This window comes from Manduca sexta, chromosome 25 (genome assembly GCF_014839805.1).
Source record: "Manduca sexta isolate Smith_Timp_Sample1 chromosome 25, JHU_Msex_v1.0, whole genome shotgun sequence".
In the NCBI taxonomy this organism is placed as follows: domain Eukaryota; kingdom Metazoa; phylum Arthropoda; class Insecta; order Lepidoptera; family Sphingidae; genus Manduca; species Manduca sexta.
This window is the reverse complement of record NC_051139.1, coordinates 8,230,947-8,246,263: the sequence shown is the minus strand read 5'-3', so window position 1 is coordinate 8,246,263 and position 15,317 is coordinate 8,230,947. Positions and strand designations below refer to the sequence as shown.

General features: G+C 34.4%; 2 protein-coding genes across 5 annotated transcripts; one reads left to right on the top strand and one right to left on the bottom strand.

Annotated features, from left to right (window-relative positions):
• Window positions 1–210: 210 nt before the first annotated feature.
• On the bottom strand, window positions 211–2,099 carry LOC115446760 (ras-related protein Rap-2c). Its single transcript, XM_030173543.2, has one exon. The coding sequence runs from the start codon at window positions 1,745–1,747 to the stop codon at window positions 1,202–1,204; it is 546 nt and encodes a 181-aa protein (XP_030029403.1). The 5' UTR covers window positions 1,748–2,099; the 3' UTR covers window positions 211–1,201.
• Window positions 2,100–2,916: 817 nt separating this feature from the next.
• On the top strand, window positions 2,917–14,821 carry LOC115446783 (phospholipid scramblase 1). 4 transcript variants are annotated; one of them, XM_030173563.2, is made up of 6 exons: window positions 2,917–3,047; window positions 5,650–6,006; window positions 9,765–10,030; window positions 12,117–12,341; window positions 12,562–12,723; window positions 12,984–14,821. In XM_030173563.2, the coding sequence occupies exons 2-6, from the start codon at window positions 5,658–5,660 to the stop codon at window positions 13,041–13,043; spliced, it is 1,062 nt and encodes a 353-aa protein (XP_030029423.2). In that variant the 5' UTR covers window positions 2,917–3,047; window positions 5,650–5,657; the 3' UTR covers window positions 13,044–14,821. The 4 variants fall into 4 exon arrangements, with proteins under 4 accessions (XP_030029423.2, XP_030029427.2, XP_030029426.2 ...); XM_030173567.2 differs by lacking the exons at window positions 2,917–3,047; window positions 5,650–6,006 and adding an exon at window positions 8,920–9,288; XM_030173566.2 differs by lacking the exons at window positions 2,917–3,047; window positions 5,650–6,006 and adding an exon at window positions 8,920–9,353.
• The last annotated feature ends 496 nt before the right edge of the window (window positions 14,822–15,317 follow it).

Here is a 15,317-nt window from a genome sequence, read left to right as displayed (position 1 = left end):
CATATTAATGTTAATTAATGTACAATTTCACAACTGATTAACAAACTGTGTTTTTTGTAGTAAGGTTATGTTTAATGTGTTTTTCTAAAACTGTACTTGCAGAACCAAGGAAAGGCAAACATTAAGTAATGTCTACAAAAACTATTATTGTAAGAAACTTCTGTCAACTTAGTCACTGTGATGTGTGCACTTCAGTAGAATTTACTGATGTTTAAAATTAACAAAGCAATGCTATATGAATCAATTTATGAATTTGAATTCTTTTTAACACAGTGTATCAGAAAATAGAATTGGGCCATTGAAACATGTACAGATCTATTGCAGTACACAAAGCTTTGTTTGTAACAACTTGACAAATTATGTTGTTTACAAAACAATAACAAATCTACATTTAACAGTAAATGTGAAAAAATCAAATGAGTAAGAGCAAAAACTGAATGATTACCTTAACTGGCGCAGAATAAAACTTCACTTGTTAATCTCCCACTTAAAACTTTTATTATAGATACTTTGTTATATGTATTATCACAAATCCTGGTAGACTTTTAAAACACAATCACACAACTGACAAAACTTATGGTATTTCCTCGATTATTGAATTCTCATATAAACTTAATTTACAGTACACAATAAAACACAATTCACAGATTGACTTATGTGTAAACTCTTACGCATCCCACTCCTCTCTATACAATCATAATATTATTTTTATTGCATATTGGATGGCTTTTTATTCTCTAAAATAATCATCCTTGCCTCTTTAATCTCATGAAATTATATACAAAGTTGACTAATATTAGTTTATATTACATGCTTTCCTTTAGCCATATGCAACATCTGCATGCATTTCTTTGACAATAAACAAAATCAAGCTGATCATGATTCTTGTCTGCATTTGAGTATGTGTACAAAACGTTTTTGTTACTTTTATGCGATTATCATAACTGCGGGAGTATCTACCAGTACTAAAGTATGAAAATATAAGATAAAGCACCTCGATTGGACAATGGTATGTATCAAAGATATTAACAACGTGATATGACGCGCGTCGAGGCCGTCACAGGCCCAGCGGCCTGGGCCGGCGCGCCGCCGAGCGCCCCGCTGGAGACGAGCGGCCTTCGAGCCAAGGCGGGCAAACTCCCGCCACCCACCTCGTCCTTGCAGTCTTACGAGAAATAAATGCCACATTACACTCTAAATATTAAAGCACTGTACAACAACAATAAGGTTTCTTTTCATTTTCGGGACTAACGTTCATTTGGCGGACGATTTCGGCGAACACTTCGTTTACGTTGGTGCGGCTTTTGGCTGACGCCTCCATGAAAGGACAGCCCCAGACCTGGGCGAGCGCCGAGCCCTCCATGTGCGACACCTCGCGCTGGTGCTCGAGATCAGCCTTGTTGCCCACCAGGAGAATGGGCACGCGTTCTGAACCCTTCACGCGCGTTATCAATTCCTTCATAGGCTTGATGTCTTGGAACGTTTGGTGATTTGTTAATGAGTATACTACGACGAATCCTTGGCCATTTTTTATGTACAGGTCTCGCATTGAAGCAAACTGCTCCGTGCCGGCGGTGTCCAGTATTTCTAAAACACATGGTGAATTGTCTACTTCTATTTCTTTCCTATAGAAATCTTCTATTGTCGGATCATATTTCTCCATGAAACAACCAGACACAAATTGCACAGTCAATGCACTCTTCCCGACCCCACCCGAGCCCAGCACAACAACTTTGAATTCGCGCATTATTCTGCTCCGTAAATCACAATTGCGAGTCTTCCACACAACGTTTTAGAAACGTATTCACACTGTGTGCTATAAAAATGTCATTGCTATGTTGGTTTATGACTCACTCGGATGCGATCACTGAGTAACGTCCACATAAAGCCAGTTAATTGATAAACACCGACGCCATTTTAGTTAGATGAGTAGCAAAACAACTTTAATTGCATCGCGATGGTTACATCAAAGATACAAACACGGAAGCAAACATATATTCAACTGTGAACTGACTTGTCCCCGCTATCTAGAATCGGCAGGAGTAGCAGGTTGGACAATGCACCTTGTTGCAATGGTTTGATTGGTGAATGGAATATAGTCCTAACCGGATGTCAGAGTTGCCAATTTCTTTTAAAAACATCCACTATTACATTTCTTTATACACATTTTTTTATTGAACCTCATTTAAAGTCTAATTCATTTTTCATTGAAGTTATATAAATTTATAATCCTATCACGTTACCTATTAAGAAAGTTTTATATAATATTATAAATAATGAAACTTATGCCAAATATTTCGTTCAGTTAGTTCGTTTTACAAACTATTTTATGCATTTATTACTTTTCAAATTTTATATATTTTCATTCACCAACTATTTTTTTATAATTTTTAAATTGGCAAATAAGATTTTATGATAATATTATATTTATAATAAAATATTAAACAGCACCTTGCATTCTTTTTGGGTAAAATTTAGTAACTGGCAACATTTTACCGGAAATTTATTATCTGAATGTTGGTCGAATTGCTTTGTGTTTGATTGGAGTCAGAAAGAATACCATTCATAAAAAAACACTGTTTATATACACAATTCTAGTACGCATTTATGATATTTAAGTTATATTTCGAAAATTCTGCATTTATTTGTCTTTTTTTACAATTCGTGTGAAGCTCCATTAATGAACAGTCTGGCTGGATCTATACAGATTCAAGATAAACTCTGTGGACTAACTATGTTTTTTTGGGTACAGTTAGGCTTACTATTTCAGCAAGGTGAAGTCTGTCAAACAAAGATATTATGGATAAAAAAGGCAAGGCATACGGCTATTCAATATGAACGTATTGAAGAATATGAAGTTAACTTTGACTCGGCATCGTACCTTATAACCTTAGCCGGGTCCTTATACAGCAAATAAAAAAAAAGATTGTTGTCTGTTAAAAGTTATCATCTGTGGTCTGTCAAAAAAAAATAATTTTATTATTTTGTGTTGTGATGCAAAAAGGGAAAATATCGGCGTATTTTCTAATATTATACATCACTTGTTTGTAAGTTAACACAACTTCTATCTTTGTTATAATATTTCTTCGTATAAAATAACATATTGTGCATACTTATGGAAATTGGACTTAGAATCTTTTTCATGAAATACTATTTTGTTGTTATAAACTTTAAACTAAAATATGTAAAGTTTTAGGGCAACGACGATGTGTAAACTAACTGTTTCATAAATTAAACCTATTTTTATGTCCAGATTTCGTAAAGTAGAATAGTTGTTAAGATCATTATACAAAAGTCGTTTAGTTGCGCGACGCAATCTAAGATCAATTTTAATTATAATCTCACGAACCAGCAAATATAATAATTGAGTATTATTTATAGTTGTTTTCTTTTTGGTAAAATAATTTTCTTATGCATTATTATAACTATAAACGTAAACTATATAGATAAAACAAACCAGGTTCGTTACACTTTTTATAACCCAAAAGTGGCAGGATAGATTTTTATAATATTTAATTTGTTGCATCTGTCTTGCAACTACTGAGACATTAACAAGTTTACAAAAACTAAAATTATGTAAATACTTTTTTTTATACAATTTGTATGAATCAGCTTTTTTGATATCTCAAGAACAGATTGACTGTATTTCATGATTTTTTTATTTATTTCGGCTTTGAGTACTGAAATGACTATTTGGATTGGATTCCCTTGTGGCCAACTTTTATGCAATACAAAGCTGGATATAAAATGTTGCTATTTCAAAGGTATACAGACTATGTTAATAAGACAAACTTATTAGTGCAAATATGTCTCTCATTTTCATGTATTTGAAATAGGGATGTGCTACATTGTGAAAAATCAAGATTTGCAGATACAGACATGGCTACGGATAATTGGCATGAAGAGATCTTACGTTTTTTACCCTTTTGGTGTACAATTTACCATTACTTAATTTTTGTTATGACATATAACTTTTTAAGAGTTCTTAAAATTCTTTTTTATTTATGACTAGCTTCCGCCCGCAGCTTCGCCCGCGTGGATTTCGGGTTTCAAAAATGGAGAAGGTGCTCAATTTGTCGGGATGTTTTTTTAATTTATGGTGGTATGCAGGTGGTCCGATTGTCCGGTCAGGGTCTGATGATGGGATCCTGGTGAAATCGAAGGAACTTTTAACCATTAAGGTTGCACACGAATTGACGGAAGCTTAAAAATGGAGTAACTTCTCCCGTTTTCCCAACATTTTCCATCACTGCTATGCTCTTATTAATTGTAGCGTGATGAAAAGTATACTATAACCAGCTCAGGAGTATGAAAAATAATTCTACCAAGTTAAGTTAAAATCCGTCGAGTAGTTTTTGTTTCTATAACGGTTATACAGACAGACAGACAAAAATTTTACTAATTGCATTTTTGGCATCAGTGTCGATCCCTAATCACCCCCAGTTATTTTGGAAATATATTTCATGTACAGAATTGACCTCTCTACAGATTTATTATAAGTATAGATATGCAAAAGTAGCTCAAAAATTGTCCATAACGAAAACATGCATTTTAAAGTAAAACAAAAGAAATAATATCGTGAAGCCAAGCAAATAACTAATGATATATTAAATTTTGTGACTGTTCAATTTAGTCGGGTCTGCGATGTCACTTTTGTTGAGTTTCAGAACGTGACATTACATTATTATATTCTGTGCTCCAACACACACACCTTTGATGTTAGGAACACACCTACATTGCTTAGACAACAGTGAACTTTATACAATAGCAATAAAGCTCAAATTGACTCTACGTATTAGTTAGAAAACGTTTGTATGGGAAATAGAAAAATGCTGTTTTGAGGATTTTCCCGGCAATTATTCGAATTTTTCTCACCTTTTAAACCTTCCCTAGACCTCCACGAATAATTCAAGACCAAGATAAGATAAATCCGTTCAGCCGTTCTCGAGTTTTAGCAAGACTAACGAACAGCAATTCATTTTTATATATATAAATAATATTTAGCTGTACCCTGACAGTTTTTTAATTAGTATAGAACACTCAGAACAAGGAGAAACAATAAGAACTTCGAATTTTGAGATTTCTAATTATGTCGCATTTTTTATAACCCAAAGGATAATACAAATTATACGAATACTCTTGAATAAACGCTTTGCCTGAATAACCTGTAGCCGTCCCTAATGGCCTCTTCAGGATTTTGCTTGGTATGCAAGTGTAGCGTTTATTAGGGACTGAACCCAATAGGGACCTGATGTTAACCATATTTCCAGGTGTCTTAATGCTATATCTTATGACAACAGTCTTATTATACAGCATAGAGACCCCAACATAACTATTTGTTTAATGATTTCTTATGTTTATGCAAAGTTAGGCTATTAATAGTACAATTTAGAAATGTAGGTAGACTTTGAAACTTTGACAACCAACACCTCAATCCCCATTGTGATAATGAAGGCGGCAGTCTCGAAACAATGGGAAAAAATTATCAGATAATGAGCTGTGATAAAAAAAATAATTCCATAACTCTGTGTTGCCCCTTAAATAAATTATATTATGATTATTCCTTTTGCATAGCAACATAGACAATTGTTACTTTCATTTTTTTATAGATATTATTGTACATCAAAACATATAAATGATGATTTTCAGCTATCAAAATGTCGCACATGCCAACACCATATTCGCCAAACTTTCCAGCAAGCCAGGGATATGCACCACCGAATGAGACTCCCAAAAAGGAGGAAACATATCCATTGGTTCCTAGGAGTGGTTATCCAGGTCCTCCGCCCGGACCGGCTCCACCTCCTGGACCTATTCAACACCAGGGACCAACGCTACCACCTGGAGCTCAGCCATTACCTGGGATGCAGCATGGCTTCCAACCAGGTTTTCAACCTGGGTTTCAACCTGGCTACCAGCCTGGGTTTGCTGCAGGATACCCACATCCGCAGCCAGTCGGATATCCAATGCCAATTGTACAACAACCGACACCTCAACCAACTCCAGGTAAATAACTATTATTAGTTCAGTCATTTAAGCTTAAATTAGGTAAGAATCTCGGAATTCGAGATACCCAGCTGTAAGTCTGTAAATATTTGTAAATTGACACCCTAAAAGTTGTCTCAAAACCTACATATGGTAGGGTGTACGCAACTATTAAATTTAAAGGTGTTGTTAAGTAAATTAATACTGAATAAAAAGTGGATAGGTTTGGAAAAAAATAATAAAATGTAATATAATCATTGATTTATAGATAGTTCATCAACTATACTTAGTCTGGCCATAAATACTGTTACACTTAATTATAAAAAAATATTACATTTGAATTTCGAATCTGTCATTTTTATACGATTGTTCATTGTGTTTTCTCATTTTGGCGCCAATACATTGTAAAATATTTTGCGATATTAAAATGGTGTGGGGTGATAAAGAGAACCGAATCGCTGTGATAGCATTACACAAAGTAGGTATGGAGCCAAATGCAATTTTTAAAACTCTCCATACACTTGGTATTAGTAAAATGTTTGTGTACCGGGCTATTAATAGGTACAATGAGACCTCCTCTGTTTGTGACAGAAAAGATCTGGCCGTCCACGTAGTGTTCGTACGAAAAAGGTGGTCAAAGCAGTAAGGGAAAGAATTCGAAGAAATCCTGTCCGAAAGCAAAAGATTTTATCTCGGGAAATGAAGATAGCACCTAGAACCATGTCGCGTATTTTAAAAGATGACTTAGGACTTGCAGCCTATAAGAGACGCACTGGCCATTTCTTAACTGATAATTTAAAGAAGAATAGGGTGGTAAAATCGAAACAACTACTGAAGCGGTACGCAAAGGGAGGTCACAGAAAAATTTTGTTTACGGATGAGAAAATTTTTACAATTGAGCAACATTTTAACAAACAAAATGACTGTATTTATGCTCAAAGCTCTAAGGAAGCTTCCCAATTAGTCGACAGAGTGCAACGTGGACATTATCCGACTTCAGTGATGGTTTGGTGGGGTGTTAGCTATGAAGGAGTGACTGAGCCATATTTTTGTGAAAAAGGTATCAAAACATCGGCACAAGTGTATCAAGATACCATTCTTGAGAAGGTAGTTAAGCCCCTTAACATCACCATGTTCAATAACCAAGTATGGTCCTTCCAGCAAGACTCGGCGCCGGGTCATAAAGCTCGGTCCACGCAGTCTTGGTTGGAATCGAACGTTTCGGACTTCATCAGAGCTGAAGACTGGCCGTCGTCTAGTCCCGATCTTAATCCGCTGGATTATGATTTGTGGTCAGTTTTAGAGAGTACAGCTTGCTCTAAACGCCATGATAATTTGAGTCCCTAAAACAATCTATACGATTGGCAGTGAAGAATTTTCCCATGGAAAGAGTGCGTGCTTCTATTGATAACTGGCCTCATCGTTTAAAGGACTGTATTGCAGCCAATGGAGACCACTTCGAATAAGCTTTTTATATTTTTAATTGTTTTATATTTATGTATTAAACTGACACACTGTAAAAGTAATAAATGTTATTTGCAGTTAACAATTTTCTTTTTTCTTTATTACAATATTTATGGCAAGACTAGGTATATGGCGCGTTTTCGACCGGAGGCACCGGTTGACCTGAAGTGATCCTGTGACCGCACGCTCTCCGCCCTCTATCTCGAAAACGGTTCACCGTATAAAATTGTTCTTTAAACACAATTTGTAGAGAATTTTGTATTCTACAATATTGATAATAAATACAAATAGCAAAAAAGCCATAGGAAATGAGATATTTATAAAAAAAGGCGCAAAAAAAGGTTGTTTTTGTGACCTTTGACCTTGAAATTGAATAGTTGCGTACACCCTACTTTTAGGGTGTCAATATACAAGTATTTACAGACTTACAGCTGGGTATCTCGAATTCCGAGGTGAACTTACTATAATGACTGGACTATATCCCTATAATTTATTCTTCGCATGCACTGGGTAGGTACCTTTGCTAAAATACAAGATTCGAAAACTTTTCCTATATAAATTTATACTAAATGTATATGAATAAGTGTCAACCTACAAGCAACGGTCGAGGTTTTGTGCCAGCAGCGACGAGTGAGCGAGACAGTTTTACGGTTGAATAGGAAGGATACTTGACACAGAACAGTACAGATGGCGCCGTCTTGTTCTTAATGCATCATTGGCAGATTATTTTAGTCGAAATTATTTTTATGTACTACGGTTCTTTGCTCATTAGGTAAACAAGATTTTGTACAATTTATATTTTAAGATCTTGGCATAATAGTAAACACAATATTATGTTATAAATGCAAACTGCATTTCTCTGTAAAAGTAACATAAAAAAAACAATTGAATAACCTCTTACACATAAACCTCTAAAAAGTCGAACCCCGGGGGAGGAAGATCAAAATACTTCATATCAGTTTTAAATAAAAATTTCCAAATTTTTAAATAACTTATTTGTCCTTCGTGGGCCCCGGTTATCATCTAACCCCTATTCTTATGAGTCCAAAACACGCTATATCTGCTGTAAGTGTGTAACGAGTTGGGTATCTCACAAAATAATTGACGCTGCAGCATCAGCGCATGGATGCCATATTTTGACAGTAGAGTTCCTGGCTTGTCTAACGAGAACATTCAGCAGGACAGAGTCTTAATCAGAAGCTAGTATTACAAATACTGTTAATACTTCCTTGTAAAGAAATATCTGAAACTATAATCACCCAGAAAGCATGTATATCTTATCAAGCATTTACGTGTTACGATTTGATCTTATTACATAAATAACTAACGATAAATTACGTAGGTATTATAAAACAATATTAAACATGGTCCTTGTGGTGTTTGTATTGTCTCATTGAACATAAAGCTAATGACTTCTTACACTGATAACGGGTGTTTACTGTTGATATAGTCATGTCTTGTACTCTGTCTGAGTATCAATAGATGCTCATTTTGTATAATATACTTTGCTCAGTAGTGTACCGTCGATCGAGTGCTAATTTGACTCAAGTTTTTCTACAATAATAATATAATGGACGATAAAACGACAAATAAGTTACACGCACTTCATGAAGAATTATTTAGTCAAGATATCATTAAAACAATTCCAACGAAACGTTCAAAACTAAAGGCTTATTTCAACAAGAAGCGTTTTAATTTAGCAAATATTAAAGATAAACGTATATATTTTGATACATTAAGTGTTTCGAGTGTTAAGAGAAGTCTATACAGAGCATACAGACGCATATTCAAATCTACTCGTAAAGGCTACGTTGAATTTTTGACCGACGAAGAAAAGAGGTGTCAAATTATAAATATAGATAAATACAGTGTGGTGGAGGGAATTTACTAAGAAAAAATATTTTGTGCGTATTTATACTACTACTAATATTATACCAACATTAATTGTATGTATGAACCTATTGTTTTGTGGTTATGCTTACTGTGTTAATTTAAGCCATGTGCATAAAAAACTAATTAAAAACTACTCCAAAAATAAAGGTAATCTTTTTTTCTTTATTTAAATTGTAATTAATATTGACTGTCTTCGAGATTTTTGTTCTATCGGTCATACGGTAGGTAAACCCTTATATGGTGGCAGATTTTTGTTTCTGTTGTACTCTGCTTTGAAGGACATAGAATATAGTGTCATTACTGGAAAGTATACAAATGAACATAGCGACAACGACGGTGAACTGCAGTGATATTACTACTGCACGCTAACGAGCGTGATTTTGGCCTATTAGTTTAATTTGGTTATTTAAATTGTGTTTCAGGTGGTTGGATGACTATTCCGCAAGGACCCGCCAACTGTCCGCGCGGTTTGGAATACCTCACTTTGATTGATCAATTGCTGGTTCATCAGAAAGTTGAGTTGTTAGAAGCGTTTGTTGGATTCGAAACGAACAATAAGTACACTATAAAGAACAGCGTCGGTCAGAAGGTTTACTATGCTGTTGAGGATAATGATTGCTGCACAAGAAACTGCTGCGGTCCCATGCGCCCATTCGACATGAAAATAATGGATAATTTCACAAATGAGGTACCTACTCTTTCATTTTACACCCAGAATTTATAAATTTAAAGCACAGGACGACAAACAAACAAGTTAACTTATATTAAGTGATCATCACCTTACATAAGTTGAGTTGAATTATGAATTCGCTGGTAGCTTTTAAGGGGAATGACGGGAATTAGGAACCAGAGTGGGTTGTTTGGACCATCGTACAAAACTCAATAGCGGCGATAGCCTAGTTGGGTGTGGAACGGACTGCCAAGACGAATGTCCGCAGGATCAAATCCCAAGGGCACACACCTCTGACTTTTCTAAAATCATGTGTGTATTCTTTGTGAATTTATCGTTCGCTTTAACGGTGAAGGAAAACACCGTGAGGAAACCTGCACATCTGAGAAGTTCTCTATAGTAATTTCGAAGGTGTGTGAATTCTACCAACCCGCAGTAGGCCAGCGTGGTGGACTAAGGCCTAATCCCTCTCAGTAGTAGAGGAGGCCCGTGCTCAGCAGTGGGCAAGTATATAATACAGGGCTGATATTATTATATATTATATATACAAAACTCCAAAAAAAGCTGCCCTTTCACGTCGATCTTCATTAGCTCCTAATAAACCATGGCAACTGTTATTACTACGCGTCACTACGCGTGCCACTGTACTTAAGAATAAACCGTCAAAATAATTCACCTGTAAGCAAGTCAAATAAATGTATTCTGTTTGATCTATTTACTCTATGGATTCGATAGTAGTGGTTAAAATCATTTATAGGAATAGGCCGTTAAAGACAGCGGTAACTTAGCCACCTGGGTCGTGCCGCCACGCCGGTCCCTTTATGCTGAACAATAACAGAAAATATATAAATAGGCACATAATATAATCGAATGTTTATACTAAGAGGAATGTCAAATTGATAAGTTGCTATGTATGGTACAACAATGTTACTACAGTTCAACTTTATATTTATACCGTCATGCTTTGTCAATACGTACCTACAAACTCACAAGTGAGTATTAGTTATAATTATAATTAGAACGTTTTTAATATAGTATATAAAAATCAAGAAGTATTGTAGGAAGAAAAACATGATATCTACCTACGTAACTATTTAATAAATATGTACTTAACAATCAAATACCTAATAGAAGTGCGACTTATACGTACTCGAATAATCTTTATTTGCAGTTGTTATTTGTTTGTAAGAAATTGATATGTTATTCAACTATCTCTGTATCACTCCGTGCACATACAAATTCATATTTTGGATCTTTAATTATAATTCTGTTTTATGCGAATAATTCTTTAGTACTATGTACTTACTGACTTATATTATGTAAGTACATAACATACCTACTATACAAAGTATTTACGAAGCTGAGTTTTATTGCGACGAAGCAATTACTGCCATCATTTTTGAGGTCGTCATTATCTTCTTATTCATGTTGGTATGTTCTAGTTTATCACAGTACATTTTATATGTGAAAAATATTAATAGCCAGACAATGTAGATATTTATAATAGGTACTTGTTACAGTCACATTAAATGTCATTGAATTATAAAAAGCTTTCTTATTGTCTGCGCGGTAGTCGGTATAGTCAAATGATACGGTTAATCTAATAGGTGCATCCTACACCACCATATCCCGCTAATAAACTAAGTTATCTGATGTTGCAGATTTTTACTTCCTTATTCATAAACGATATTTATCTGAGGACGGAGCATTGCTGTGATAACAAGTCTGTTTCACAGTGCTGAAGGATGCCAGCTTTCGCAGTGCGTAGACATAGGGCCGTTTTGATTGGCTAATATTGAGATACAACTTTGATCTAGTAGGTTGTCAGATAATCAAACCTGAGCAAACAGCCAGCTGTCAGATAAACAAAGCTGAGAAACAGACTCTTTATCACAGCAATATTCCGTCCTTAGATAAACAACGTCTATTAATAAGGGGTCAAAATTTAAATAACACGCGTTTTTGACATTTGACAATCACACCTTCACTGACACAAACAAGTGTTATGTATATACGTCAATGGTTTTGTGTAACGTAACTTGATGAAATCACTGAATGACAATAATAAACAACATGGAGTCAAGATATTATCATCACATTACAGGTTATTCATCTCCATCGTCCGTTGGCGTGCGATTCTTGCTGGTGTCCGTGCTGGCTGCAAAGCATGGAGGTGTCCGCCCCACCGGGCACGGTCATCGGCTCCATAGAACAAGAGTGGTCGATCTGTAAGCCGAATTACGTCATCAAAGACGCGGTCGGTGACGTAGTCTTGAGAATCAAAGGACCTTGTTGCACTTTCTCAATCTGCGGTGACGTCGAATTTCATGTAAGTTTTAATTATAAAAAATAATTAAATTGTTTAGAGAATTCTTTATTTTATAAGTACTTATATAACATTATTATTATTATATCATTTACCTTGAATACACACAAAACCTTGGCTCATTAAATATCAGCATTATACTATTAAAAAAAACTTTTCTATGATAATTAAAAGGATTAACCCATGTTATGCGCTGGTAGTTCACTTTCATGTTATTTTTAAGGTATATTCAAAAGAAGGAGAAACTAAAGTTGGCAAAATAACAAAACAGTGGTCGGGTTTGGCGCGCGAGGCCTTTACGGATAGCGACTACTTCGGAATCTCTTTCCCCATCGATCTGGATGTCAAAATAAAAGCTGTTCTCTTAGGAGCATGCTTTCTCATTGTAAGTATTATAATATTATCACACTAAGTTTGGCTCCGTGTAAGGTTGATGACACGAAAGCGGTTAGGTGTAATTTTCAGTGATTTTAAGTGTTTGGGACTTTAAAGAACATTTTAAAGAAGCTATCGTAGTTCTCTCAAATCTAGGTTATGTTTGGGACGAGCAATTACCTATCTTATTTCAATTTCATTTCAACCAACTCGTTCATTTTTATTTCTAGGGTGGGTTTTCTCTTATTATTTTTGTGTTTTTATTTATAGGATTTCATGTTCTTCGAGAAAGGTGACAACCGATCCAACCAACGCACTCAACTTTTGTAAACGTAAAGATTTTATTTTAAACCTCGTACTATCTCTGAGATAAAGTTCAACATCAAAATATAACGCAACAACAAAATAAGTACGCCAAAATGATTATAGCGCTTCGTATAGTGCACAAGTTACACAAAAAGTGTTTGAATTTTGAGGAGAATATAAACTTCCGTAATTATTGTCCTATATATGAAATCATCAAAATGTGCCGTGTTATTCGCAGTTTCCAAAGTTTTAATTATATTTATATTAAGTACACACCTTTATATTAAAAAAGAATCTCACTAATTTTTTTTTTGTTATTATTATTGTATCACTTTTACTTTTATGATGAGATTATATACAATCATTATAGTGTATTTTAAACTTTACATTTATCGAGGTTGGTTTTTTATAATAATATATTTGCAAAGCTGGAGTTTAAACATCAAATGGCGTAACTCTAAAACTAAATCACTTTTGTAATATTTTTTTACTGTTAGAACCGTGCATTTAAAATACAATTATAGTACCTACAGGAATTATTTATTTACCACAAACTGTTATATTAACATTATTTGAAATGGGGTGTCCAATGAAAGACTTACAAAACAGGATTTTAAAGCATAAGCTATGTTCTGGTAAAAATGGACAATGGACGGAAATATCTAGCCCTCAAAGACTGTATTATGAATGCAACTATCCCTATCTAGTCCTGCCTATGTTTATGAAGTGATACAAAACGTGTATGATGTATTTACAAAATAACATAATATTTTATTTTATGAATTGAGTGTTTATGAATTTTTAACAATTTTATTGTTTGCATTTTTACTAACTTACTTTTGATGTTGTTTACATTTACTAATATAAGCACAAACTAATTTTTCTATGTAATTGACTATACTCGTAAATGTGGTGCTATGCGTTAATTTTATATTTATTTAATTGCAATTTATTTTTATAAAATTTTTAACCTTATCGATGAAATGTGTAGTTATCATCACCTCTTTGTTGCTGCTATTAAAAATAATCCAGGGCGGATTTAGGGGAGGGCCATAAATTTTGAAGCCCCTAGCTCGCAAATTACGTATAATTATAGCATTCATTTATCAAATAGTTAGTCCAAAAATAAAAAAGTTTAATAATAACCCCCTTATTCATATATGTTATTTATCCAAGGAGTGAGCATTGCTGTAATAACAAGTCTGCTTCTCAGTGCCGACAGCATGGCAGCCTTCACTATGCGTTGTGATTGGCTAATAATGAGATACAACTTGATTCTAGTTCGCTGTCAGATAAAGAAACCTGAAAAAACAGCAAACTGTCAGATAAACAAAGCTGAGAGACAGACTTTTTATCACAGCAATGCTCCGGTCCTTAGATAAATAACGTCTATGAATCAGGGGGTTGGAGAACAAATGCATTGTGACTTGAGTATTCATTGAGGCTATCGTGGGAGCAGGTATTTTAAAATATCCTACCTATTTTCAATTAGTGCTTTATTTGATATTGCCGCGCTACCAATGTAGGCTTTACCATAGTCTCTTACGTCACTTTGTTCCTACCTACTGATTATTTTAATCCATATCATGGTATGAATTGAGGTGAAATATAATATTCGTATCACGAAAAATGTGTTAGCTGCTATTAGTTTTAAGTCCATCTATTATAATTTACCTACGTTTTATTCAAACAGAGCTTCAAACATTTAAATCCAGCCCTGACGGCCCAGTTGTATTGTTATGAATTATTATTTTAGCATGTAATAAAATACTTATGATTTTTTTATGTTGTTTCTGTAAGTATTTGTGATGACTTTCAACTTAAATTTTTATTCATTTATTATATCGATATGACTAAAACTTCAAACTGGATAATCCATGATGAATTGTCATTAGTATCTCGAATGACAGTGGCAAAGGGTCCATATAGCCCGGTTCCTGCCAGCTCGGCAGTTATATTCGGGTTACATTTTGGAAAACTTCACTCTTCGCCACTGCGAAGTATAAAGAATTCTCTAAAGTTTGCAAAAATGTAGGAAATGTTATAGTCATAGGGAAGCAAGAATGGAGCTAAGCTTTTTTGTTATTTTCTGTCTTATTCCAAAAAGTTCCTTTGTATTCGTTCTATAACGGAATAAAATAGACATTCAGCAGTAAGCGCTATATCAGTCAGGCTCTAAAAATCATTAATTTTTTATACTTATCAAAATAGTGCTTCCCTTAGCTAAAAAGCAAACCAGCACTAACTCTAATAATAATTTGCTAAATTTGACGATTTCCTCTTGTCATGGATTGTTGA